This window comes from Melampsora larici-populina (assembly GCF_000204055.1).
Source record: "Melampsora larici-populina 98AG31 unplaced genomic scaffold MELLAscaffold_5, whole genome shotgun sequence".
Lineage (NCBI taxonomy): Eukaryota > Fungi > Basidiomycota > Pucciniomycetes > Pucciniales > Melampsoraceae > Melampsora > Melampsora laricis-populina.
Window position 1 is genome coordinate 2,035,810 of NW_006768769.1, and position 27,112 is coordinate 2,062,921.

At 42.0% G+C, this 27,112-nt stretch overlaps 6 protein-coding genes across 6 annotated transcripts; 3 read left to right on the forward strand and 3 right to left on the reverse strand.

Annotated features, from left to right (window-relative positions):
- Positions 1-152: 152 nt before the first annotated feature.
- Positions 153-696, reverse strand: MELLADRAFT_93608 (uncharacterized protein; the record flags this gene model as incomplete). Its single annotated transcript, XM_007406085.1, has 2 exons — positions 153-443; positions 520-696. 2 exons carry the CDS (start codon positions 694-696, stop codon positions 153-155), a joined length of 468 nt encoding a protein of 155 aa, XP_007406147.1.
- Positions 697-1,822: 1,126 nt separating this feature from the next.
- Positions 1,823-2,552, forward strand: MELLADRAFT_93609 (uncharacterized protein; the record flags this gene model as incomplete). The annotated part of the gene is made up of 4 exons (XM_007405985.1): positions 1,823-1,843; positions 1,931-2,054; positions 2,143-2,297; positions 2,382-2,552. 4 exons carry the CDS (start codon positions 1,823-1,825, stop codon positions 2,550-2,552), a joined length of 471 nt encoding a protein of 156 aa, XP_007406047.1.
- A 667-nt stretch (positions 2,553-3,219) lies between these two features.
- MELLADRAFT_93610 (uncharacterized protein) lies at positions 3,220-4,331 on the reverse strand (the record flags this gene model as incomplete). The annotated part of the gene is made up of 4 exons (XM_007406084.1): positions 3,220-3,561; positions 3,656-3,812; positions 3,881-4,095; positions 4,170-4,331. 4 exons carry the CDS (start codon positions 4,329-4,331, stop codon positions 3,220-3,222), a joined length of 876 nt encoding a protein of 291 aa, XP_007406146.1.
- Positions 4,332-5,683: 1,352 nt separating this feature from the next.
- On the forward strand, positions 5,684-6,064 carry MELLADRAFT_60358 (uncharacterized protein; the record flags this gene model as incomplete). Its single annotated transcript, XM_007405986.1, has 1 exon — positions 5,684-6,064. One exon carries the CDS (start codon positions 5,684-5,686, stop codon positions 6,062-6,064), a length of 381 nt encoding a protein of 126 aa, XP_007406048.1.
- Positions 6,065-6,966: 902 nt separating this feature from the next.
- MELLADRAFT_103260 (uncharacterized protein) lies at positions 6,967-7,888 on the forward strand (the record flags this gene model as incomplete). The annotated part of the gene is made up of 3 exons (XM_007405987.1): positions 6,967-7,261; positions 7,606-7,684; positions 7,762-7,888. The coding sequence occupies 3 exons, from the start codon at positions 6,967-6,969 to the stop codon at positions 7,886-7,888; spliced, it is 501 nt and encodes a 166-aa protein (XP_007406049.1).
- A 13,024-nt stretch (positions 7,889-20,912) lies between these two features.
- MELLADRAFT_93611 (uncharacterized protein) lies at positions 20,913-22,703 on the reverse strand (the record flags this gene model as incomplete). The annotated part of the gene is made up of 3 exons (XM_007406083.1): positions 20,913-20,985; positions 21,066-22,616; positions 22,660-22,703. 3 exons carry the CDS (start codon positions 22,701-22,703, stop codon positions 20,913-20,915), a joined length of 1,668 nt encoding a protein of 555 aa, XP_007406145.1.
- Between the last annotated feature and the right edge of the window lie 4,409 nt (positions 22,704-27,112).

The window sequence follows — 27,112 nt, forward strand, 5'->3', positions numbered from 1 at the left end:
ATCAGGTGGACTCATCTTTATCACCTAAGTAGACTTGTTTTACATACCTGACCAAAGTTTCGATACAGACCTACAGCGCTAGTAGTGTTGAGTATCCTACCAAACTTTTGTTTCATGAAGATCGGCCACGCAGCATGACAAACGCTATAAGTTCACCTAAGATGAACCTTCTGAATAATATCCCATTCAGCGTCGGTCATCGAGATGAAGCTCTTGTCACTCAGTATACCAGTGTTGTTAACGCTAACATGTAGGCTTCCGAAGTTGTCCAAAGCAGCCTTCACGACCTTCTGTTCATCCTCGACGGATGAAGTATTGGCAACTGCCTTAGCACCGAGATGTTTGATTTCATCCACCACTTTACTCGCGGCTTCCAAGTTCATATCGTTCACCACGACGTTTGCACCAAGCTTGCCATACATCAAAGCATAGGCTGTTTCTAGCTATCCTCAGTTATTGGAAGCGGAATGGATATGAGAAAAATGGTAATGCATTTGTTTAATATCAAGAATTACTCACCCCGTTGCCAGCGCCAGTGACTATCACAGTCTTTCCACGGTAAGTCAGCGGCTTTGACGACTGTGGATTGGTAGAAAGTTGCTTTCCTTGCTCCAAATAGTCTAAAAAATGGGTGTCTGTGATGTCTTCCGGATGCTCGGCCTGATCAAAATTGTTGATCTCGTCAAACCGAGCCATAATCTATAATAGAACCATGATACAAATAATATCATCAGGCATGTGCTCAACAATCGGTGATCATAGTCCGATGCTGAGAAGGAGACATACTGCGGACGGAGTAAAAGTGTCATCCGCTTCAAAGACTGCGCCTTGAGTTCTTTCCCAACGTAGCTTTCCGTACCATCCAGCTCCAGCTTCAAAAACTTGACCGCTCTCTTTGTCTGGTCAGAGGCTCAGAATGCAACAAGGGGAACAATAGACTCTAGAATTCTTAGATGCTGAAGACTCTCAACTAGTTAAGGAAGCCAAGCAATATAGATCAGAGCCTGATGAATATACCTTTGACGAGCGGGATTCACAGGGGCCAAAATCGATGCTCACAACTATGTGAGCGTTGTAGACTTTCCTGAAAACTCCAAAAAAGATTCATTTTGTTTCAGAATCATTCAATTCATGAGTTTGGTAGTGTTCAGGCAATCAGGCTGTTTTGCTCAGATTTTTCTTGGTGTTGCTGGAGAATGCTCATTTTCTTCTTGGATGAGAATTCTTTGGGCTCAGTCTCCAAGATGAATATTCAGGATTCGCTCATGAGGCATACTCAGAACAGCTCAGAACCTCTCCAAGATGGAAACAAACTCTTTTTTTTCACCACCCTTCCCAATACATGTCAGCACTACACCACAAATTTACCCTGCTTTTGTTGAAATTTGGTTTGCGGGGTAACAAAGAATCACGACCGGAACCCGGCTCAAATTCCGCGGGTTTTTTAGCATAGACCGGTTTTTTGACAGGTTGAGTTTGATATCTTCATTGTCCAAGTCTTGATTCTTTACCTTAGTCTTCAAATCTAACTTCAATCTTGCCTTCTTCTTCTTCTCCAATTAACTCTCGCCATCTTCCTTCTTCAATCTCTCCTTCTAAATATTTAATTACTTGCGTTCCTCCTGAATCTTTACCTTCTGATCATCCTTGTACATTTTTAGCTTGTACTGGTTATGGTCCTGCTCAAGCTTTTTGTTAAATGCCCTCTTTCTTTACTTTTGACTCGTCTAGATTTACACCTCGATCTCAACACTCACATTCTCCAATTCATCACAACTGCTCAAGACCAACGGATTGGTGAAGTTCCTAACCTCAACGACCAATGACCTATTCAGTTTCTAACGTTAGTTCCCAAACCTTCTCTTCAGCCGATCAACAATGACATAAAAAGGATGATCTTTCCCTTTTCTTCTCTGTATATATATATTAGATCGCACTTGGTTTTGCAAGAGTTTGGAGACAAGCAGATGCAGAAGATCAAATCTTAGGAAGATTAGCAACGCAAATTGCCAATAAATTAATGGGAAAATATAAAGCATTCTTTGATCCTAGAAGTATGAATTTTTAATCGATTCATAAGAACTATAACAATCACTTTATGAATAAGCTGATGAGTAATAATTGTTTTTTTTCCTTTGGAAGTTGATATAGGTGATTATGTTGTCGTTGCAAATGCTAGATTAATTAAAGTCACAAGAAAAAAAGAAGCCCAAAAGATTCATTATTCTCATAGTCAATATCCAGGAGCATTAAAAGAAACACCATATTCAAAACTATTAGAACAAAATCCACCCATGGTTTGTTTCTTCTTTTTTCCCATTTCCCAATCAATTTTTAACTAAACCTTTGATAAATTTTTTGTTTTGTTTTTTGTTTTAAAGATTTTAAGAAAAGCAGTTTCAGGAATGTTACCAAAAAATAAAACAAGAGATAGAAGATTTGAAAGATCATCAATTCATGCTGATGAATCTCATCAATATCAATCCAATCTATTCAAAGATTATACTAAACCTAATTTCAATACTACAACAACATCATCATCTCATTCTTGAATCGATCAGAACTTGCAATTATACTCTTTTCAATAATTCCTAGATCCATTACATGTTGAGTGGTTACTCAAAGAACAATGATCGTTTGGTTTTCTAGGATCATCCTTGTACAGAGCTTTCATAAAATATCAAATTTTTAACTTGGTTTTGATTACTTTGATCACTGAAATATTTAAATCTAAACCAAATTTGACTCTGATGTAAAAATATAACCTCAATGACCAATATGAAAGAGAGTTTATAATTTGGTTCCTATGTTCGTTCCTATAGAAAAAATCAATACTTGTTATAAATACGCTTCTAAAGTGAATAATTGAAAAGAACAACAGTGTGATTGAAATATTCACAGAACCAGTTGAACTTGTAGATCCAGTCAATTTTCATCCTTTGAACAAAAAAAATCATACAGAAGAATTTTAAAGTCTTCTGATCCCTTGGGCCCACCTACTTGTCTCACTAATTCCAAAAGACAAGAGGAAATTGACATCCAAAAATTGAAGGTTTCAACCTGAACATGAGGTATCCAACAATCATAGAATCTTTACCATCAAACAAACAGTAAAATAACACCTTTATACAAATTCAATTTGCACCAAAAACTTTGATCTTATCTTTGCAAGAATTACAAGTTTTCACTACAAAAAAACATTATTGTAGTGACCAAATTCTATACAAGAGAAGAAGAAAAAAAATAATTGATCAGACTAGTCATTGTTTTTGAATCACTACGCATGTGCGTTAGGACAATAAGTACTCCTAGTTTAGCTACTGTTGTTAACATATTTGGATCTGCTTGACCACCTGATACATCATTTACTATTGTTGCCCCAGCAGCAGCTCTAGCAACATCTGACTTGAAAGTATCAATACTAATATGACATTTTACATCATGAGTTTCTCTTAGAGCTTGAATCACCGGAACAGTTCTACAAATTTCTTCTTTAGTTGTGACTTCATCTGCACCAGGTCTAGTAGACATTCCACCAATATCAATTATATCTGTACCATTCTTGATTTGATTTAGAGATTTTTGAATCGCATCAGATGGTTAAAAAGATGAACCACTATCTGAGAATGAATCAGGTGTACAATTTAAGATAGACATTAGATGTGTCCATTTTGAAAGCTCGAGAGTAGGACATTTTGATGAATTTCCGGAATGGGATTTGGGTTACTGTTGATGGTTCTGATTTTGTAAGACGTGATAGAAGAGAACCAATAGTGACACAATGTTGTGGATGTAGTACATGAGCTGCAATACTACAAAGTGCAAAGAAAAACAATTTGAGCCTGGAATAGACTAGACTTGAGAAAGAATCAAACCTTACTTGTTTAATGGTTCTGAAACAAATTGTCGACTTGACATCCCAATATGGGGTATCTTTAAATGATCTTTGTTGGTGAGTTGTGAATCAAACATTAAAATATCAATATCGATAGGTTGTGGTCCGTTACTTTGACTTTTATCAAGATCTCTTCCATAGCTCTTTTTGATAGATTTCAGCACATTAAGAAGATCAAAAGGGTCTAACGGTGTTGAAATCTATAAGAAGGAAAGAAAACTTTGTTGTCAGACTACTGAATGGAAGAGGATTTTTTGGATAGGTAATCATCTACCTTACAAGCGGTGTTGAGGAATTGAGATTGATTCACAACATACATTGGTTCACTTTCATACATAAAACGTGTATCCAATAATTTAGCATTTGCACCTCCTAATTCTATTGGTTGACAAAGTTGATCTAAAGCTGAAGAAATATTTTCAAGTCGATTTCCCATATTTGAGCCTAAGCCAATATAAACTACATGATCTAATTCATCAAGTTGATGTGAAGGCGATGATGAACGAGAACTGATTTGAAGATTTGAAGCTGAGCCATAGTTGGCTCCTGTGATGTTCCTTCCTGCAGTCAATTTTTCAGTTGATGAGCGTGTATGTTTCCCCAAATGCGATCACTGAAGGCTTTTCTATCCGGACGGTTACTTTTTTGATCGTTTGTGTGTTAGTTTGGTCTACTGATGTAGAGGTAGGCTGTCAAAGTGAGAGCAAGGTATCTGCCAATGAAGTCGCCAAAGCTTTGACTGTAAAAAATGAAGATTTCTTGACATTTGTGATAATCAAATAGACAATTTAATTAAAGTCAACAGTGAAGCCATGATTTGTTTTGTAATTTGATTAATTTTAATGTTGAATTTTGTTTGATTTCTGAAGCATTAGTAGTAGAAGAAAAGTTCAAAGAAGAGAATCAAAATGAGATCCAAAAGATTAATAAATTGATCAAGATTAAAGAGATCAATAAACTGATGAGTTCAAAATAAGTTGAAGTTTGTAGATTAGTTAAATCAAGTTCTAATGATTGATAATTGAAGGTTGATTGAGTCTCTTGTGATTACTGGTGCATCCAAGAAATATGACAATGGTGTGATGCACAAGAAAGGAGTGTGTAAAACTTGCAAGGATATCACGGGTTTGTAAGGTCTGCAAAAGGGATGTGAAAGTGATTGCTGTCAGCTGACAGTCAGCACTGTCGGGGATGACCCAGTTGCCCTTGTTCCCAAAACAGGTTGGGTTGGTGTTGTAAAACCCAACACGGGGCTAGCTTGACAATAGCCCAGCCAGCCACAGGTGTCCCCCCAATCAGCAGGTGTCAAGGGATGCCGCTGAGGATGAGCTGAGGGGCTTAGATGAAGTGAGCAGATGGGCCAGCCCGCCCTCAAGCTTCTTTGCTAAGGAATTTTGCCTGAGGGAGGCCTGACTCATCTCCTCAGTTTCTGTTGATCACATAATGAGCTGACAAGCAGAAACAAATGGGAACAAATCAGGAAGATTTCAACGCTCACATAGTTGTGAGCATCAATTTTTGCCCCTGTGATATGCAGAGGATAGACAAGACAATAGCCTATCCCCAAATGCGTAATAAAGTTGATATCCTATGCCCAAATTAGTAATGGATTTGAGACTCCATTTGTTCCACAGTCTTTAGAAAACGCTGGCCATGATCCAATGATTACCTCACCAGGACATCTGATATATCCCCATTCCCATCTTCCTATCGCCCATCATCCAATTACCTGGTGATTTGTCTTTACAATAATCCATTTCAGTTTTTTTTATTAATTTATCATCAGAAATGGATCAGAAGGGTTGTGTTATCAAATGTCCTCTAGGTACCAAGGCAAAGAAATCAAGGACCAACGCACAACCTGTTGGCTTGTCTTCTCAGGATCTTACCAATTTCTCTGTGATAGAATCTCAATCAGCACTTTCAAATGCTGAAGATTTGAATAACGCTCTGATGGACAACAGGAATGTGAACCATGAACCTGCCAACCCAAATGCACTTACTCACAGCAAAGATTTAACGTCTGATGCGGAGCTTGGTCAGGATTATCTTGGTGACCATCACGATGATCCATTTCACAACTCTGATCAATCTCAATTGCTTCCTTTGTCTCCAACCAACACCAATGAACCTGGAACACCCCGAGTCAATATGTCTTTTGGGGAGTAAAGCAGAGGAGCTTATTACAAATCTAAACAACTACTTGAACACATCCGGTGGAAGAAAGTACTTGGGCAGATGTTTGTTGCTTAAGTTGCCCAGCCGGCTCAGACCGCTCAATGGGGAATCTTCAAAATTGGGATAAAAACTTTAATTCATGTTGTGCTTGTGGTTTTGGAGACATTGTTATGCAATCGGTAGACTTGGTTGATCTTCTTTGTGCGTAAGATTACTATTATCTTACTCAAGCCCATACCAGAACTAAACCAGAAATTCTTGTCTTCTAGCTTGTCAAAAGAAAGACATAATTGTTTGCAAATGCACCTGTGATCAAGTGAGGTTGATTTGAATGGGCTAGATAGGAGGATCTCCAGTCCACCCACAAACAGCCTTCTCTATTTGCCTAGTTCAATTCCATGAGGAAGCAGTGTACATTCAGAATGCAGGGGTTTTCTTTGGCACTAGATGAGTTTCTCAATCCATATAACCCTCTGATTCTTGTCCCTGGGACTACTCAAGTAAGTCTCTTTCAAATTTTCTCTTTGTACATGATGTTTTCTCTGTTTGATATTTATACATATGTTGATTGAATTGTAGCCGTGTCTGTGGCGGACACCACTTTCCGCTGTGGTTGGCGCATTTTGAAACATGCAATCATTGCCTATCTTAACAAAGGAACGACTTAAGGGAAAGTTCCATGAACGAGTTTTGACAAACCCCGGTATAAACCCATACCTCGGGGTCTGAGATTCCACTCGCGCGAGAGTAGGAAAGTTTTAGAGTTACTAACTCAAACTTCCACTCTCAATTACTAAGCGCATCTCAGTCAAACTCAGTTATTGCAACAACATTCTCTCAGGGCAGGAGTTTATTTTAAATTATAGACGATCCAACTCTAGACGGGTAGAGGTATGGCATCATTTTCAAGCGAACTGAAGAAAACACAAGATAGAATCAAGGCAGCAGGACTGAAAGCGGCGAGGTGCAACACGGGTGAAAGCTCAGGCAGCGCAACTGGGATAACAACAAGAAGCCAATCTAGAGGAAGAGAACAGCAAAACAAAGAAGTACATATGGAAGAGGAACAAGAAGAAGAGAAAGGAAACCAGAGAAAACAAGAGGAAAATCAGGAGGAGGAACAGGTACAAGCGGAGGGAGGAGTTGGCGAACAAGGAGGTGAAAGTGGAGGAGAAAACGAAGCAGAAGGTAAGCTCATGTCCACAACTCGTTTAGTTTCACACTAGTTCTAGAGGAAAGAGAGGGTCAGCGGAGAACGCAATGGAGAGAAGACGCAGCGTTGTTGTCAGCATATGACGTACCAATAACATATAAATGGTACACCTCAGATGTAGAGGGTGACAAGTCTCATCTTCACCCTATCTTCTTAACCTCGTCCCGCGATTACATATCCGCTCCCATCTTCGTTCTATCTCCTTAACACCATCGAGGCAATTCCCCTAAACCCAGAAGAGGCAAGAGCCGGAGTGTAACCCAGAGGGGGAAGAGAGGGGTGAAATAGAGGCTGGGTGGAATGGGGGAAACCCAACCAGCAAAGAGACAGAGGAGAATGTGGGGTAACGAGACGTACAGAGTTGAGAGAGGGGTGAAACACGCTGGAGGAGGAGAGGGGTTCGGAGAGAGAAGACCTGAGAGAGAGTCGAAGAGAGTCGAATAGACACTGACGATGGCGGACGAAATGTTTGCAGATCAAAGAGAGGAAACACCGAGACAGAAATGGTGGAAGCAGATTCAAGATGCGTTGAACTCAAACCAAGTCGGTGTGGCGAACGAAATGCTGCAAGGTTAAATGTTAATGTACGGCGAGGACCCTGAGCCTGATGACCAGTGGGTAGCTCCAAAGAGAGGACGGTCACCAAGCAGGAGGCGAGAGGGAAGGCCAAGGACAGAATCCCTGATCATGGGAGGAGACGACGATGAGGTGGACAAGCTGGATGAGAGGAGAGGAGAGAAGTACGGAGAAGAGACAAGCTTAGAGACAAAGAAAGAGCGGTCTGGAGCGAAGAGATCAAAAGTTCAAAGAATTGAAGTAGAGGAAGATTCAGAGGAAGAAGACGTGGATGGAAAGGAGGAGAGCGGAAAAGAAGGCGAAGGTAAGCCCAGAAAATGGAGTAACGGTGGTGAAAGAGGATTAAATTCTGACGTCGTGATGTTAGCAGATGAGGAAGGGGGGATTACCTACAGGATCGGACAGCCCATCAGTAGTTCGAACCTGATGCCCCTAACACCGTACTTCGAGAATCGGATGAAAAGCTTGAAAGCATACGTCCAGTTGACGATTTTTGAGCCGGGTTGGATTGAGAAGGACCAGAGAGCAGCTGGGAAGAAGAAGGTGAAAACTCTAAAGGAGTTACAAGAAGATGATATGTCAGCGACACACTCAGGTCTGACTCCGAACGACGAACTCTTCATGACATACGGTTTTTGGGTGGACGCAATGGACCTATTCATACGCTATCTTGAGGAAGAGTATAACAGACCAAAAGCTGCAGCGATGTTTAGAAGGCATAGAGAGAACGTGGTGAAAGTGAAGCGGATCACAAAATGTTGGATGGTCGCTTTAAGGTACGACATGAAAGTGAGACTGGTGGTGATGAAAGTGATGAAGGACGCGAAAGGAAATCGTGTAATGGATGACGCAGGCTTCTGGCATGAAGATCTACTGAGAGAGGCGAAAGAGGAAGCGGAGTCAAAAGGCGAGAGAAGTTACGCGGACAACCCATACGTCCAGGGCGGCGATAGAGAGAGCTACGACCCAAACACGGGGAGACTGAAAGTCGGGACGTGGGGAACGTACAGTTCGGGGAACTTCGTACATCAAAGAGGTGAGTGTCAAGTTAGTAGAGCAAGAGGAATGAGCGACGAGGGAGCTGACAGTCGATGAGACCACAGGGATAAGTAGAGGCCGCGGAAGAGGAATAGGCGGAAGCAACAGAGGTACCGTAGGGAGAGGCAATCCCGGGAGAGGTGGATCGCAAAGAGGGTGGTTCCAAGGGAGAGGACCAGGGTGGTGGGCGAAGAACCGCGGAGGAGGAACGGGTAGCGGTGTAGTGGAGTCGGGGAGTAAAGAGTAAGTTCTGAGGAGAGAAACAAAAATATGTGAACCTTTGCGGTGTAGAAAGATGCGAGAAAGAAATGAAATAACATACGATTTGTCCCATCTGCCCAAAAACAGACCCACAATTTGCCCAAACAGACCCACAGTGAGGAGAGTTGTCAGCCCTGAGTACTAAACCAGAGTACCAATGGGCGACGTATTATAATAAAAACCTTAAAAATAGCAATCACAACTCAAGGCTCAGTTTCAAGAGTCAAGTTACATATGATTTAGCATATGTAACATGTGCAGAACTTACACCAAAGGGTGTGAAGATACATAACTTTGATACAAACCAAAGCTACATATATTTCACAGCCGTAACACATATGTAACAAGTGAAATATACTTATAATCCAATAGTAACTGTCTTACTGTAATTAACCTAACCATAGAACCACAATTTGTGCGCACTTGTAGTCCAAAGATTTCCAAGGTTCAGACTATATAAACCCTGGAAATCCAACCAAATTGAGAAGAGGAAAATCATCACATTATTATTCAACAACTACACAACTTTGCTTTTATTCATCTTCCTAGAACCTTTAAACTTTGCTTTTCAATAACCAAACTTTAAAGGCCTGATTCTACGAACCTTGAAACTCAAACCTTGTGTCTTGTTGCTTATTCTGTGTGCTCATTCAACTTTGTTTCTGATTAGACTCCATAATCAGTATTTCTGGTAATATCCATTTGGTGGAATTACTTGTAAGGAAGTAGTCCTTGAGTATTGCTCATATCAGATTTGGGATTCATCTGATATAAGAAACTCTAAATCTACGGGGAAATCTCTATTAGTCAGAGTGTAAAGTTCCTGGTGTTATAATAGACCTTAACACTACCTTCTTTGACCTTTCTTAGAATAGAAGAGGATCAAATTAGGATTGAGAACTGTGTGTCAGTTGCTCTTCTTTTTAATTATTGTAAAGACAATAATTAACCCAAAATCCCTGGGCTAAAGCCTTTGTTTAAAGGTCAACTAACTGCAGTCTTTACTTGTTTATTGCAAGTAAATCTCTTACGCCCACGTCTATACCCTTTCACACTTGTAGATCTTGATCTACACAACCTTAGTAGAAGTTATTAGACTTTCTACAACCTTTATATTGACTCTACTAGCCTAACAGACGCTAGTAGGCTCACAAGAGTGACATCAGAGAAAGGTAGAGAGAGAGAGTTGACAGTAGACCGAGCGAAGGAAGGTGAAGCTGGTGAGAAGATGGCGGAACAGGGTGTGGTATCCTTAAGTGAAGCGATACCGAGCCGGACAACAGACTGGGAAGAAGTAAAAGAAGGCCAGGATCGTGCAGAGGATGACCTAGAGGAGGAGAAATCACGGACGTCAGAAGAGGAAGGACCCGAAGAGGCGTTCGAGTTGGCGTACGTCAAAGGAAGCAGAGAAGAGATGGAGTCTTCAGGAGTGCGAGAAAGAGAAGAAACGCACCCTTACCCGGAGCGACGGGAATGGCCTGAAGGGGTACAGTGCGAGATGAACATCGACGAATGGGAGAAAGAGTTAAAGGACTTAAATCTAATGGATGATCACGGTTACGTAATAGACGGGTTCAGAGAGGGATTCTCCCAAGGGATCCCTGGGCACAAGCTACAAGGAAGGAAGTGGTACTCGCCAGATAATCACAAGTCGTCCAAGGAAGCAGAAAACAAAATTTAGAGAAAAACTAAAGAAAGAATTGCTAGCAGGAAGAATGAAGGGGCCGTTTACTGAGGAAGAGGTGTTTAAGAAGATATGCTTCTTCCGGACCAGCCCAATGGGCATGGTGGTAAACGGAGACGGGTCGACGAGGATAATAAATGATCTGTCATACCCGAAACGGAGGAAAGACATTGTGTCAGTAAATTCACTGGTGGACAAGGCAGAGTTTGAAACTAGTTGGGACGATTTTAAGAAGGTAGCGAGATTCTTTGAAGAACTTACAGAGGAGGTAGAGCTGGGGATTTTTGATTGGGAGAAAGCCTACCAGCAAATCCCAACCAGACCACAGGAGTGGAGATACTTGATGGTCAGGACACCGGAAGGCTGGATCCTTTTGGACTTGAGGGTAACCTTCGGCGGAGTAGCGGGATGCGGGAGCTTCGGTGGACCGGCGGACGCGTGGAGAGCAATCACAAAATTGAAATTCGGATTCCTGGAGGTCTTTAGATGGGTTGACGACAATTTGTTCGTAAGATGGAAAGCAGATGAGAGAAAGGTATCGATGGAGGAAGTAGTGGAAGCCAGTGCGAAGTTAGGTGTGAAAACGAATGAGGGGAAGTACTGCGAGTTTAAGGAGGAGCAAAAATACATTGGCTTCGTGTGGAACGGGAGAGAACGGTCAGTGAGACTTCCTGAAGAGAAGAAGAGAGATAGGATAAGGCAGGTAGAGGAAGCACTGAACAAGACGAAACCTCATACCTTTAAGGAGATAGAGAAGTTGACAGGCAGGTTGGTACACGTAACATATATGCTACCCCAGATGAGATGTTTCTGCGCGAGTTTACACCACCTGAAGGCGTCATGGAAGAACGAACTAGCGATCCGATACCTACCGAAGGCGGTAAGAACGGATCTGGAAGAATGGAGAGAAGTGCTGAAGAGTTTCAAGAACCATAAGTTGATACCGAAGAAAGGTGTTGACAACATCGGATGGGTCGGAGACGCGTCGACCGGATACGGGATTGGGGTGATAGTAGGAAAATTTTGGACACAGCTGAAGTTCAAGCCGGGTTGGAGGAATAGCAACAAGGAAGGCGTGAAGAGAGGGATCGCATGGGCAGAGACAGTAGCAGTGAGGATAGGCCTGGAGATGGTGGCAATGTTGAAGAAGACGAAAGGGAAACGATACTTGGCAGTGACAGATAATACAGGAACGGAAGCAGTGATACGAAATAAGAAATCGAGAGATAGATCGGTGAATGAAGAGTGGAAGAAACTGCAAAAGAGGCTAACATATCTAGGGTGTGAACTAGAGGAGAGACGTGTCGCATCCGGAGACAATAACGCGGACGAGTTATCCAGAGGGTTGAGAGGAAATAAGAGCATCTTCTTTTACCTAAAACCAGAGCTACCAAGAGATCTGGTCGAATTCCTGGAATACGAAGCAAGAAACAATAGAGAACTCACGAATGGGGAAGGAACATGTCAGTTTTGAGAAAGCGGTGAAGGTAGAGGGGAAGGAAGGCAAAACGGAGAAAGTGACGGGACATCTGATAAGCGGAGCGTGGACGGAGAAAACGCTGAAGGGTTACGGAAGTGCAGTGCAAACGTTTAGAGCCTATATAGAGAGCACGGGAAGAGAATTCAAATATGAGGAACCGATGACAGAAAAGGATGTGTATGGGTTTATCGTATGGGCTGGACCGTCGGAGGTGGAGAAAAGAGCAGGCCCGGGGAGAGAATTAAAACCAAAAACAATAGAGAAGTATCTGGCAGGCCTGAAAGCATGGCACATGACTAAACATCACGAGGAAGTAAAGTTAGATAAGCAAATGATTGATTGGTTGATAAAGTCGACGGGAAGAGCGGAGGAGAAGAGGAAACTTACGAGTGGAGATCAGAGAGCAACCGAGAAGAAGCCCATAAAGGTACAAGACCTATTCGATATGGTATCAGGTTTAAACGAGAAGTCGGAGTACCACGATTTAGCGGTGGTGGTAGCTCTGGTGGCCTTTTGGGGGATGGCGAGGTTAGGCAAAATGTTGAGGGAGACGGCGGAGGAAGGCGCAATAAAAGTAGAGGATCTGTCCTTCAAGAGAGGGAAGAAGGGGAGGATCGCGGTGCTGAGGTTGTGGAGAGCGAAGACGGCGAGGCCAGGAGAGGCGCAATTCATTAGGTGAGTAAGCAGACGAGAGGAAAGAATGAGGCGGTAGATGACTAACGAGGACACACAATGGATTATATGAGCAGAGATCGGTGCTGGACCCAGTGGGAGCATTGGAGAGACTGTTGAAATACGAACACCCTGAGAAGATCGGAGGAGACGTCTTGTTTTCAAACCTGGTAGACGGCGAGAGGAAGCCGTTAACAAAGACTCGGTTCCTGAAGATGATGGAGACGGTATGGGGTACATGCGGAGTGAAGAACAGTGAGTGGTCTGGACACTCATTTAGAGTAGGCGGGGCGTCCTTGAGGTTTAATATGGGATGGACAGTTGAAAGAATAAAGGAAGAGGGGCGATGGAAGTCGGACGCGATAAAGGTGTACTTGAAGGAGTTTACGGAAGAAGAAAAGGAAGATACGAAAGAGTTCCTGTGGTTGATAGATAGGAGGAACATGAAATGAGGAAAGGGAAGGACGGGCGAATAGAGGGAAAGGAGGTATCCTATGCATGAGAGAGAGTCCTGGGGAGATCTAGGAAGTGAATCTGTTGGGAATAAAAATGCAAAGTTTATGAGTAAGCAAAGAGAACCGGCATTGGCGAGCTGTACGAGATGAGTACTGAACAGGCGGGGAGTTTTTAAGTTCAGCCGGGATGTGCAGAGGCACGTGCGAGCTGAGGGTGACTCAACAAGTTGAGGCTCTCACGAGCCTCGCCTAGGGGGAGGTGTGAGTAACCCTAAGAAGAGATCGACAACTCATCAAGGGCTCAGCAAATGACGTCAAACGGGATTAAACCGTGACGCATCAAAGAGCCGAGCCCCCGCCCGGGCTCCCCCAAACAACCTCAACCTCAGCCATGATTATAGGCCAAGGTTGAGAGAATAAAGTAGATTCACAAGAATCTGAACCAGGTAAATCGAGATTTACAAATATGCGTAATAACACCAAAGTTACGAATTGTGAAAAAAACAATAAGTTCATATAAACTTAGACAAGGTTCTTACAGGTATGTAAGAAACTCAGAGAATGGACAGCCCCCAGCTACTGGGCTCTGGCCGGCCAGAGATTACCACAGCTTCATCAAAGATTCATGAAAGATTCAGAATGATTTCAAAATTACTTCAACATCATATCACATGGGACCATTTTCCTGTCCGACCACCAAAATTCTGATGTCATCATGTGATGTCATAAATCTGTACACACCTGCTCCTGTATTCACAGATCAAGAATATGCAGTCTATTAAACTTTATCATGTAAATCAACTGAGTTATTGAGGTTTGAAAAAAAAATCACGGATAAAAATACTTTTTTGTACTATACAAAAGACTGGGCTCTTGGATGTCTCAAATATTTATCAATATACATATAAAAAATGTGAGCTGCCAGGCTCTTTTAGGCTAGTAGGCCACTAAAGAATAAGGTTTGCTTAATAAACTAAGTTTATTAAGCGTGTGGAAGCCTTATTTAAAGTTATAAACAAGGTTATTAAAGAAGTAGTATGATCAAATCAGCACTGACTTCAGCTAATTGACCTTTAAACAAAGGATTTTGGATTCTTATCCGGGAATTAATGCAAGACAAGAGTCTTCTAGCAGGAAGAAAAGTAGAAACTACAGTCTAGTTTTGTGCTCAAGCCAACAACACTCTACACTAGAGTTTGTAAATCAAGGGAAATATCACCTAGTCATATTTAAAGTTTTTTGAACTCTGAACACAGAGGAACACCCGTGAATTCAGAGTTTTTCAAGTTATTGCATTCCCTTAATAACTTGAGCAGTACTGCAAGGATCACCTCCTAAAACTATTGGGGAAGTCTTCAAAAGACTTTCAACAATTAACAATGGTTTGAATCAAATAGAGAATTATACAATGTCTAAGAAAAGAGGACAGGGACTCTATTTATCTGATTTGATGAAGTTATTGATAATCTAGTTAAAAGTAATGATGATGATGATGGATTTTCCTGGAGGGTCAGAGGGCTCTTTATATACTCACAACCCTGAAAATCCTCTATGTACAACTTGTGGTATGATTACATACTCATTTGACCTATGTAATCATGAATTTTAATCATTTTTTTATTATCTGATTACGCACATGTGTAACTCTTGTGTTACTCATGTGATGCACACTTGTGAAAGGCATTCTTACTTAGTGCAACCTTTTGGTTACATTTACATGTATGTACATATGTAATTTCATATGTAACTACATGTAATTACATATGTACTTGGCTCTTGAAACTGAGCCATGAGTTGTAGTTATTCTTTTTGTTACTTTATAGTTATTTAGGCAGCCCTTTGGTACTAGTAATAGGGCTCGGGCCTGACATTCCCCACCACCAAAGGAGGTCATACCATTTTCATGGAGTGTGATCTCTCTTTGCTGCTTTAAGAGCATCCACGCTTGTTTGTGGTTGTTAACTTGGTCCCATGCGGTAACAAACTCTACATTAAGTAAAAAATTACTTAACTCGACCAAATTCCACACTTGTTTGTGTTATCAGTGCTGTAACTTTTATAATTTGACAGATAGTGCATGTGCTCCATACTGGTCATGCAGTAAGGCAACATTTTGACTTTTCAAGTACTAATCACCTGCCTTCATTCAAGTTTTCATATGATACTGTCCTCTTCTTTGCATTGGAGGACTGAAGATACAATCACATTCACATCTACATAGATCCAGTACGTGTTCATCTACTTGATCAACAGATTTTGATTTAAAACAACAAAGTCAACATGACTCTGTTCAGCTACTCAATCAATAAATTCAAGTTAAAAACACCAAGGCTTTACTATGTTGATAAAGCTTTAAATGAGGCTGAGAGTGTGAGAAAATTCAGCTCAAATTTGGCACAAGTTTATTCCACTCTTATGGGCACAGGTGGTCTTGTCAATTGAAGTACAACCCTTGCCTGAACAAAGGCTGGGGTCTCTATGATGGCGAGGGACTTGAGTGTGACTGGTCTTTCTTGTCACCACTGGTGATACCAAATCAACACTCGACTAGGCAACATTGACTCAACCCCTTGCATCTCCAAATCAAGCAATGAAACAAGATTTTGTGTGCAAATGCAGGTGAGTTATTTACCAATCAAACTCTTGCACCTTGAATTGACAAGTTGGTACTGTTCATTCCCATGTTTGAAATTAGTCGGCTCCCTTCGAAAAAAAAATTGAATGATGCACACACATCTTTCAACACAGCAAAGTCAAAGTTGGAGAATTTATTGACATCAAATGCTTGCTATACAAGCGATTATTTTGCTGCTCATTGGGCCTGTCAAGGAAAAATTGCAGTTGTCTCCATCCTGCTTTGCAATTGATTTCCATCTGAGCAGCTCTGATATGCATTGCTCCACCACCTTAGCATAATAAGTATCAATGAACAGCCCTGCACGTTCAGCCAATCCTCTAAACTTCAGGGCACATAGCACTATTCATGAGAGGCCCACAACTGAGTCTCTTTTTCTGAGACCCAGACGTTTCACAATCTGAATTGGCTTGTCAGAAAGACAACTAGTATGTCACTCATCAGCAATCTGCTTTTCCGTCCAACCAATCCGCTTGGTTCTATGTCTCCTAGTGGTAATGCAAGACCGGCCAATAAGGTACAACAACAACTTCCCGACTTCTTTCATCTTCTCAGCTCGTTTACTCACCAGTTTTGGGATCCATGTTGATGATCTTGTTCAATTGACTGGTGCAAAAGCTAGTCTTTGGTTTTGATCAAACTCGACTTTGGAATCCTCTTCAGTCATCTCAAGACCAAGCTTTTGATGTCTTATATCAGTTGATTGCTGGATTTAGTTCCAATGATGATGCTAGTCTCATTCATCTCAAAGCCAAAGTGGCAGTAGTATCATCCAGCTTGACATACTCTTCAAGGTCGGACAGATCAATTAGATACGACAGAGAAGCGTAAATTGGACAATCCCAACTCGACTCTCCTTGGTCAAGCCAATTGGTTTGATGCTTTGGGTTATGAGGAATATGTATCAATTATCAAACTGAACTTGTTCAAACTTGGCTTAACAAGATGACCTGCTTTGATGATTCCTTTTTCCTTTTCCAATTTTAGGGCTTGATCTTACTTATGTCGAGAAGAAGTGCACTTCATTCCCCTAGAGTTTTTTCAATTCTTAATGAATTTAAAAATTCTATTGATGTTCAATGGAGGGTTTGGTTTCGAGATGAAACATCAGAATCCATACTCTTAGCTCACTTATGGTAACATGTTTCTTAATATAATGTTAGTGATTAGTTTTCACTACTCTGATGAGTGATTTATCAATCACCATCCTTGCCCTTACCTTGCCACGTAGGTGAGGTAAGTGCTGTTTTGGGAAAGCGCGCGGAGCGTGCCACGGCCTTGGTTTCCTTAAACCAAGATCGTGGTTCCCCTAAACCAACACTTTGGTTTTCCTGACCAAGAGTGTGGTTGAGGTAGCTTTGGTCTTATGGCTTCCCGTTTTCGTTTCATCTGTAGGAGGGATTGTTTGTTCTCCCTGTTTCCGAGAAAGGGATGGCCAGGCATGCCGTTCTTGGCCTGACGGACAACCCCTCCTACGGTAGGGCTGGCCAGACACTTGGTCATCGCAGATCGAAAGAAACGGACTTCTGACATTTACTCTCAACTTCGTCCTTTCGGGCGTCTTCGAGAGGTATCCAAACCTTGTTTATCTCCGCTTTACAAGCCGAACCCTGTTCAATGTGGCTCACTAGTTGGATCTACAAACTCATAATCTTATTGCATCTAAAAATGACTTTGTCCTTTGTATCTCGTCTTGTGAGAAAACCTTTGTGTATCGTTGAAACGAGGATGATTTCCACCTTCCCACTCTTTTAATTGTCTCATCTGACGTTCCGAGGTTTGATCTTAACAAGGCTCCTCCTACCCTAAAGGAGTGACCCGACCACTTATCCAAAGACGACTTCCCCCATACCTTTTCCACGCTGTTTATGAATATTCGTTTTGTCAACAGACCGTGTTTGGTTTGGAAAATTGGCAAATCTCGTTCTTTCATCGGATTCGCCTTTAGGATCCTTTCTAGAGCTTTCACCGGGTCAAGTATTGATGGCTGGGATTGTAAGTGGATTATTTGTATCTCATTCGGAGCTGCCGTTTTTGCTTTCCTCAGCTTTAACCTTGCCCATTTTCCCTTTTTGGATTCACCGAATTCTACGTGGTGTCTTAACAAAGCTCCGTCCGATTTTCCCCCCCTGAAGATTTCTCCTAATCGTATCATCCCCCAGAAGGCGATTAAACCAATGTCTGCTACCAAGGTTTGTATGTCTGACTTTCTGTGAGACTCGATTAGCAGCTGATATAACTCCTGAACCCTCACTGGCTTCTTAATCGACTCGAAAACAACGCCTTCCTCCTCTCGTTTCGTTGCCCTGATTAACATCTTGACTATATCCGAATCGACTTCAATCTTGTTCAGGTGCTTTACGATGTGCCATGCGTTGATACCGTCAAGGTATTTGTCGATCGTTTTCGCTGTTATAGGTTTCTTCGGAGGGTTTGGTACGTCGATCTTAGTTCTTCCTGCCCAAGTGATGAAGTTGTATATCTGCTTGTTACTGATCGGGATGTTTCCATTAAACTCTTTCCCAGTTGATTCTACGTAAGCGATGTATTTTGACAACCCAGAGGAATAGCCCGCCAGAGTTGATTTGGCCCAACTCCCTACTGCTAGGTGTGCTCCTGGTCGAGTTGACCTTTTCGCTACTTTTCCAAAATGGCCTGGAATGTCATACGGTTTTGAAAAGGTGACTGGTCGTTCTCTTCTCTTTTGGCGAGGCATTTTTGGAGTGGTGTCTGACATTTTTTTTTGAGAACTTCGAAGCGGATTGCTTGTTCAATTCTGGGAGTCTCAAAGTCTACCTCTCTTCTGCTGGACCGTGCTTCCAACCCACCTTCCGACGGAATTTTTTTTTCCGATTCTCGACGCGCTCTACTGTACTTTTGGGATTCTTTTGACTGCACTCGACGTAGTCCCGTCCTTGTAATGGACAATATAGGGAGTTTATGGGACCTCTCATGCACTCTTCCGCACACAGCTAGTTTGCTCAACCAAATCGTGACAATTGTCACATTTCTTTCCAAAACTTATTATCACATTTGTTCCAAAAATTTATTCAGGTCCGCAGGTAAGTCAATCCTCAACTTATTTTCCTGCCTCTTCCGTGAGATCTTTCCTCTAGAAAGAGCGTCAGCTGCGTTATCTGCTGACACTACTCTCTTTGCGGAAATTGCGTATTGTTTCCTTAGGAGCCGTTCTTGAATGTTCTTCCATTCGGCGTTAACTAAAGGATCTCTGGACTTCCCATTCACAATCGCGTTTTCTGCTACGGTGTTGTCGGTGAGTACCAAATAGTTCACTCCTTCAACGTTTTCCAAACTTTCTATCATTATGAGTCCTATTCTGATTGCTGCTGTTTCTGCCCATGCAATTCCTCGCCTATCGCCATTCTTTTCTGGACTTTTCCACCCGGCTCGCAGCTTGAACTGAGCCCACCTCTTCCCTATGATCACCCCTATACCATACAAAGTGGATGCGTCCCCGACCCAACCCACATTTCGTACTTCCGGCTTTGGGATTACTCTTAAGGGGTCAGCCGTTTCTAACGTTTCTAACCAGATTTTCAAATCTTCTCGAACTTCTTGAGGTAAAGGTCTTAACGCATACTTATTTCCCCAGGTCTTCATCATCCGGTAAGTAGCTGAAGTGTAGACTCTCATTTGGGGGAATACAAAGGTAATGTGATTTAGTCTGCCTACCAAGACTTCGGTGTTCTTGAATGACTGTTTTTCTTGCCGTGCGTATTCTTCTATTTGATTCATTCTTAATTTGATTTTTTCCTCCGGTAATCTGACCGTTTTGTTTTCCCCGTTCCAAATAAAACCCAGGTATTTTTGTTCAGATTCGAACTCCCTCCATTTCTTTTCATTCGTTTCGACCCCCATCTCTTGACTTGCCTCTGCAATCTGTCTCATCGTTGTCGGGTTGGATCCGTCGGCCGGTTTTACAAATAAGGTGTTGTCCACCCACCTGAAACCTTGCAGGAGGTTAAATTTGAGCATCATTATTTCTTTCCAGGATTCCGCAGCCTCGCCGAACGTTCCACAGCCTGCGATGCCTCCGAACTGAACCCTTGTGTCTACGTACACTAAATTGTTAAAACCGAGGATCATCAAGAAGCACCACTGGTCCATTGCTACCGGTATCTGTCGGTAAGCTTTTGCCCAGTCAAAGACCCCCAATACAATCTTCCCTTCGTGAGTTGTAATGAACCAAGCTACCTTGCTAAAGTCGTCCCAGGTGGTTTCGAAGTCATCTTTGTCTACTCTAAAGTTGACTGATTCTATTTCGGGGTCATTTTTTGGGAATGACAGGTTGCTGATCGGTCTGAAAGACCCGTCGCCGTTAATGACGGCTCCGAGAGGATTCGTTCTGAAGAAACCCATTTTGTTGTAAGCTTCCTCCTTGGTCCAAGGACCGAACATCCTTCCTCTCCGTATTTCAGCATTGATATTTTTTTCTATTTTCTCCTTTGCCTGATAGGCTGACTTATGATTATCTGGGCAATAAAACTTTAAGCCTCTTACTTTTGCGTTCTTTATGCCTTGGTCAAAGCCATACTGGAAACCTCAAATGATTTTCTGGTATTTCCTTTCAAGACCGTAAGTTTGAAGTTCCTTACGCCACCTACCAATGTCCATCTCACAAGTAGGTTTGGTTGGCCACCTTCTGCCCTTATTAAACCATTCCGAATCTGACCAAAATTCTGGTATTGGTGTCATCAGCGGTTGGTGAATGTATGCCCTTGATGCGGACGGAGTGTCTTTCACTATCTGGTACGGGTCTGCCTCACTTTCATCTATTTGTTCCTGGGTCACGGGCAAATAGGGTCTAGTCAAGGGCAAGGGGGAACTTAGGCACATTGGGAACAGTTTTCAAGCATGTTAGTACAGCTTCTTCCATTCTCATTTATTTTTTGGAATTTGTCATGAGATTTCATTTCAAATAATTCCACACCAGACGTTCCAGACTCTAGTAGCTTACGCTTTCTTCCCTTTGACAGGGTTTCCGTGCTTGTCCCTCCTGTCCGGGCTCCTGCCTCTGTCTCTGTGACCTGCATATCTTTCTGAGTACCTGTCACTTGCGTAACGATCATCTTTCCTCCAATCGTTCCGTCTTCTCCCATTGTCGTTTTGGCCTTTGTAGTTGCCACCACCCCTTCCACCTTTCCCATTACCTTTGTATGAGCTCGTGGACGCGTGGCGGTTCTCGGTTACGTTGTTTGATAAGGAGGTTGCAGAAGGTAAGTTGAACTTTGACTTGTTTGTCAAAGGGCATATGTTCGACTTTGGTTTCCCCGGAGCATAAGGATTTGTTTTGTAATGGCGCTCGTTGTAACTTTCAGCGGTTGTTTTTGCTTTGATTAACAGGGTCTCTTGAAGCTCGGCGTAATTACCAATAGATTTGTCGATTGTTTCGTGCATTACCCCTTGCCTTACCAGTCGGCAGTAGCGCAGGGCAACCATCCAACCGAAGTCCTTACGTAGTTTCTTCACCACTGCTATGTGGCCTTCGAAGCGTTCTGCGACAGGTTTCCATCCGCATGTGATTAGGTGAGAACAGAACAGTTCCATACAATCGCTCCAAACTTCGAAATCGATCGTAAGTTCTTCTACAGGCGCCTCTCCCCCATAGATTCGGGCCTCTCCTGACTCCTTCTTATCCGACTTTGTGGTTCTAGTTGACCATGCTTTTTGGTCTTTCACGAGCCACTCTTTGTCAAACACCGTGAGTTGGATATAGGAAGATAGTCCTTTCAGAATGATCGTTAGGCCTGGTGACAGCGGGGCTAAGGATTCCGTCATTTGAGCGTTACCCCCCTTTAGGATTCTGCCGTTGTGAATGACGTCGCCATTAAGCATCTCTAAGGTTCCTTTTTTCGAAGACATGATTGCTAACACCTTGTCTGACTCCTCTTTTGATGCAGCACCTTCGAACCAGGTCGCCTTATCTTCACCAACCTCGGTTGTCGAGTTTTGAGCAAGCCCAGAGGGTGCCTGATTCATGGTTCTGTCCTTGGTAACCTGATGATGGACCTCCGGCATTGGTTGTGGTATTGGTTGTTTGGGTACCACCTGCTTTACGAACGTTATTGACGGGATGCTAGATCGTGAGGTCTTGGTGCCTTCTTCGTCCAAGACGTAAGGATTGTCCTTCTTTTCTGCGACGCTGATTTTGTCCAAGACTTTTAACAGGGTGTTTGCTTCTCCGTCGTCTCCACAATCATACGCATCTTGGATTAGCTTTCCTAGCGTTTTCCGTCTGGACTCTGTTAACGTCACACAGTGAACCGAACAATCAACCGTCCAAAGAGTTAGTGTTGTCTCTTGTTGATCCTCTGGTCTACGACAAATGGAATCGGTATTATTATTATGGACGTGAACACCTATTGTAAGGCGGGTCATGGCTGGATCACTATTTGAAGCCGTGTCAGGCTGTTTTTTGGGACACCAATTGTAAGCCGGGCCTGGCTGGACCTTATTATGAGCCTGGTCAGGCGTGCGTCCATTTCCCGATGTTTTCCCGACTTCGTCACTATATTCAGCAGACTTTGGAAGAACAACAAAGGGTAATTCACTCTTTTTTCGCTCTTGTGCGTCTTTTTACCTGATATGTTGGCATAGACTGCACGAGAGCTGACTTGATCCTCCTTATAGATGAATATGAGATCATGTAAACTATGGATTCAGACAAGATTGATGATGAAGCAAGAAGGGTTGGAGTGTATGGTATGGAAGGGGCGGACGTGTGTGACAGGATTGGGAGCAGGAGTAGATGAAGGTAAAGGTGTAACTGGGTATATGAAGAGAATCTCATTTCTGAATTTGCTAACTCACCATCTTGGTTTATTTCCTCTTCACTACCTTCCTCCTCTTCCATCCTTCCCTCACTGCTTTGCTCTCCTATACCCCCCCATTCCTCCTCTTCTTCTTTCTCTTCTCCTTCTGGTTCATTCCTGTTTTCTCGATCTCTTCTTCTCATATTCCTGGCGTCTCTAGTTCTTTTCAACCCTCTAGGACGACGAAAACCATTGGTAGGAGTCCTGCTCGCCAGCCTTCCATTAGCTCCTCTCTTTGGTGTTAAGAGGCGGTCCCCTGGCCTTATGCCTGTTGCCGCTGCATTTGCTCTTGTTAATCTTTGATTTAAGTTGTTTTCTGTTTGTTCGATTTGATTCATGAATGACATTCTTTCAGTTCCTTTCTTTTGATTTGAGAATTCTTCTTTTTTAGAACTTGTTGTCTTTGATTTGTCTACTTTGTCAATTGTAATTTAAATAATAAACAATCAGGCGAGAGAGAGTGTGAGCGTGAAAGAGATGGATAAAAGACCGTCTCAAGAGCGAAAAAGCAAGAGTAGAGGATTTCCTTTAGTGGAGGAAATTCGAGTGTACTTTGAGTCCACGTCTCATACTTTGCTTGTGACATGTGTAATCCATACCTGTCACCTCTTTTGTTCACGGCGTGTGGACACATTCACCAAAACGTGCCTTATTTGGTGCTTTCCAAGGTAAGCTAGAAAAAACATCCTTTGATAAACAAAAACAACTTTTTTGTTTCTTTGAAAAATGATCCAAAAAAAGAAGAACCAACCAACATCTCATTTATTTTGATTTTCAACAAACATAGCTGCATATGCAGCCTTTTCAATATCTTTAGACATGAAGAATGGGATTAGAAATATTGATGGAACATCTCTCATCAGCGCTAGGAAAGCTAGTTCAATGCATGTGATGCCACCTCTTTTCTTAAATCCGTCTTCTAGTGTGTAATTGTAGGTGCAAAATGATACTGAAGTTGAAAATAGACAATCAGGTCAAATTTCTCAAAATGTTGTTGAAACCAGTCTGATCTTATCATCTCATCATCCTGAATTCCCATCTAATCATTCTATGGATCAACTCCCACCGTGATCCTCCACCTGATCTTGAAACGTCTACATTTCTCTGATCTCCTAATCTTGTACAAGGTGAATTATTCACACTGTTATCTAACATATGTCTTCAATAATCTTTGAAACAATATTTGCCTCCTGTTACACATAAAATAAAAGGTAATGGCAACATGGCCACTTGAGGTGTGGCGGCTCCAAAGATGACCAATATAAGAAAATAGATGTTGCCTATGTTTTGAAATTGTTCAAAGAGATTCTATTAAAAATGAATTTAAAGATCAGTTTGACGGAAAAAGATGGTTTAGATTTATAGTCAAGACGCAAGGAAATCATGTACCTTTGGTGAGAATGAGATGATTGTATATATTCAGTAGCTAATGGATCACCATTTCTATCAATCTGACCAGTAGATAAACCCAAGTTAACATAGATCAGTCTTATTTAATTCAAAAAAACAACAACTGCTCTTGGAGTTTGACTTATCAGATTTTGTTTTTTATTTTTTAAGACCAGTTGTAGGAGAATTGTCTAATTATTTTGAATCTTGGGTATGTTCATCTTTGCCTTAGTTATAGGAGGTAATGGAGGTAATTCAGTTTTTGAATAAGATTTTCTCATATGATTTGAATTAGCAGTTGGAGGTGTAAATTGTCTTCAAAGTCATTCACATATTCCTAATGGATCTTCACTTGATGATTGACCCAAGCTTTTTTTAGCTTTCCTTTTACAATAATCTTCCGAGATTGCTTTATGAATCTGTAGAGTATCCTTGAGTCGATTTGGGAAAAGTTTAAATTGATTTGGAATCTGCAAGTTTAGCTGAAGGTGAAGGAGGCGATCAGCATTCTAGTACCTTTGAAGCCATACCAAGGGATGCGGTGATTTTCTCAAAATCATTGAAAAAGAGGAAAACTATGAGATAGTCAGACCTCAATGAGTGGGTTATTTTGAATCAAAGTTATAAATTTCTTTGACAAACCAAGTTTATGTATCCGTTGAGCACTTCAAAATCACCCATTACGTGTCATCCATTTCATCATTGTCATTGTCTCATCTTCACTCCTTGATCCAAATACATGAGGTATTTTGAGGGTAGTGTTTGCTGCGGGTACAGGTGGTAGACTTCAAATTCAATTTGAAAGTGTTGGAACATGTTGGTTTGAAGGGTTATTTGGATCTGGATCACTTGAATCAGATTGATTATCTAGGTTTAGTTGAGTGACTATGTACTGGTTGTGTAATAGGAATAATTGAAGCTCAGGCTTGAGAATTATTGGGATGACTGTTCAAGACGTACAGGATTGAGACTATAAAGGGTTGATTGAAGGATGAGTGGGACAAAATGTCCTGCATGTGGTACTACATTATGGTTATGAAGAGTTACATATGTTGACATTTCCCCGCGTGGAACACCAAAGTTAAAATAGGCTTCTTAAAAGTTTCCTGAGCAGAATTGCTATTGAATGAGGAGTTCAGCTGGAGCTGAGAGCTCAAACATGGCCCAGCTCACTGATGAGATGTGCAACTAAGGACTGGCTAGGGATTGGACACACAAAAGCAGGTGGGATTGGAGACTTTTTGGGCACAATTGCAAGGCTTTCAACCCCCCTTGACGTTGAGGGGGGATCTGGCGGTCCTTGTGCTATATAACTACACCCACAGTGCTCAATTGTCATGTTTAAAACACACTCAGATTCAAAACAGAAGTGAGGCAGAACAAGAGCAAGTTCTCAATCTACCTACTTCAATTGTAGCATTTGAAGAGGACATTGCTGCCGTGGTTGCAGAATGAGGTGACAAGGAGTTTTGGACTTTAAAAGCAGCCTTGGGTGAGTTTCTCATATTACGTTGCTTTTGTACAAAGACATCATCTTACCAAGTTGCTTCTGCAGACAATACGGCCGGGGCACTCATCTAAGTCCGCATGGCAAAACAAAAGCTATACAAAGCTAAAGTGGGAATTCTGGAGGCACAAAAGCAATGAGAAAAGTACGGTCAAGGTATGTATAATCTGGCTCATGCTCTCAAAATCGGAAATTCTATAGTCTTATTAAATCAATATAATTGGATTATTGTATTTCATGATGGGCAGGAACTTGCGCACAACAAAGTTTGAAGCAATTAATGAGAAATAAACACAACCTATTCAAACAAAAGTTTGAATCATTCAAATGACAAGTGCCAAAACACAATTCTATTCAACCCCTGAGTCACAATATACTATGTCCAACCTATGACAAGGCCAAGTCAATGCGGATTGAGGGCCCACTTTGGGATATGGGTTCACTCTTGCATCCTACAGAGGCTTGGGGAGTGGACCCAGGAACCAAGGAGGTATCCAAGCCTTTTTAACACACAAAAGCTCCACCAAGGAGCTTTGTCAGATCAGCGGCAAAATTCGACAAAAGATGATATTTGCATTGAAAACAGATGAGAGATTTGATCGTCTTTGGGGATTGTCTGTTAAAGGTATGTATCATAACTTTTAAACAAAGGAAGGGTTCAAAAACAAAACCGGTCAAAATCGACCGAAGTCTCCGCACACCAGCCAAATGAGTATCAGACCTGAGGAAGAAACCTGTCCCATCTTCACATCCATCTTCACATTTGCACATCCCAACTACAAGCTCAAACATTAGCAAAAACCAATCTCCATGCCGCCTTTTTCAAACCAAATCAATATTTTAGACGCCCTACGGCCTTGTCTCCAGGGTGATTCCGCAAATCCTTGTCAATTGGCATGGCACCACGTAGCGCAATCCATGTCTATACATCACCCCATGCAAACCTTGTCAGGTGACGTCGATCTTGACAGCATGATGCTGGAGCCACACAATTTTACGCAAACGTACTGATGCCTCTATCAGTCATCACCGGACACATCCAAATCACAAATGCTGCGCCCCCTCTTTCAGCTTCACTTGCCTTCGCTCAATAGTGTCATAGTAAAATACGTCCCATGCAACACATTTTCAATGTATTGATTATCATAATCAATGATTCTTGTGAAGTTCACGAGTATCACCTACAAAGTTAACAGGCCGACGCTTGGATTAACTTTGGTGGTGATACTCGTAGTAACAGGATGTGCTAGGAAATATTTTACATGAATCGACATGTCAAACTCGCCTCAACTCTGC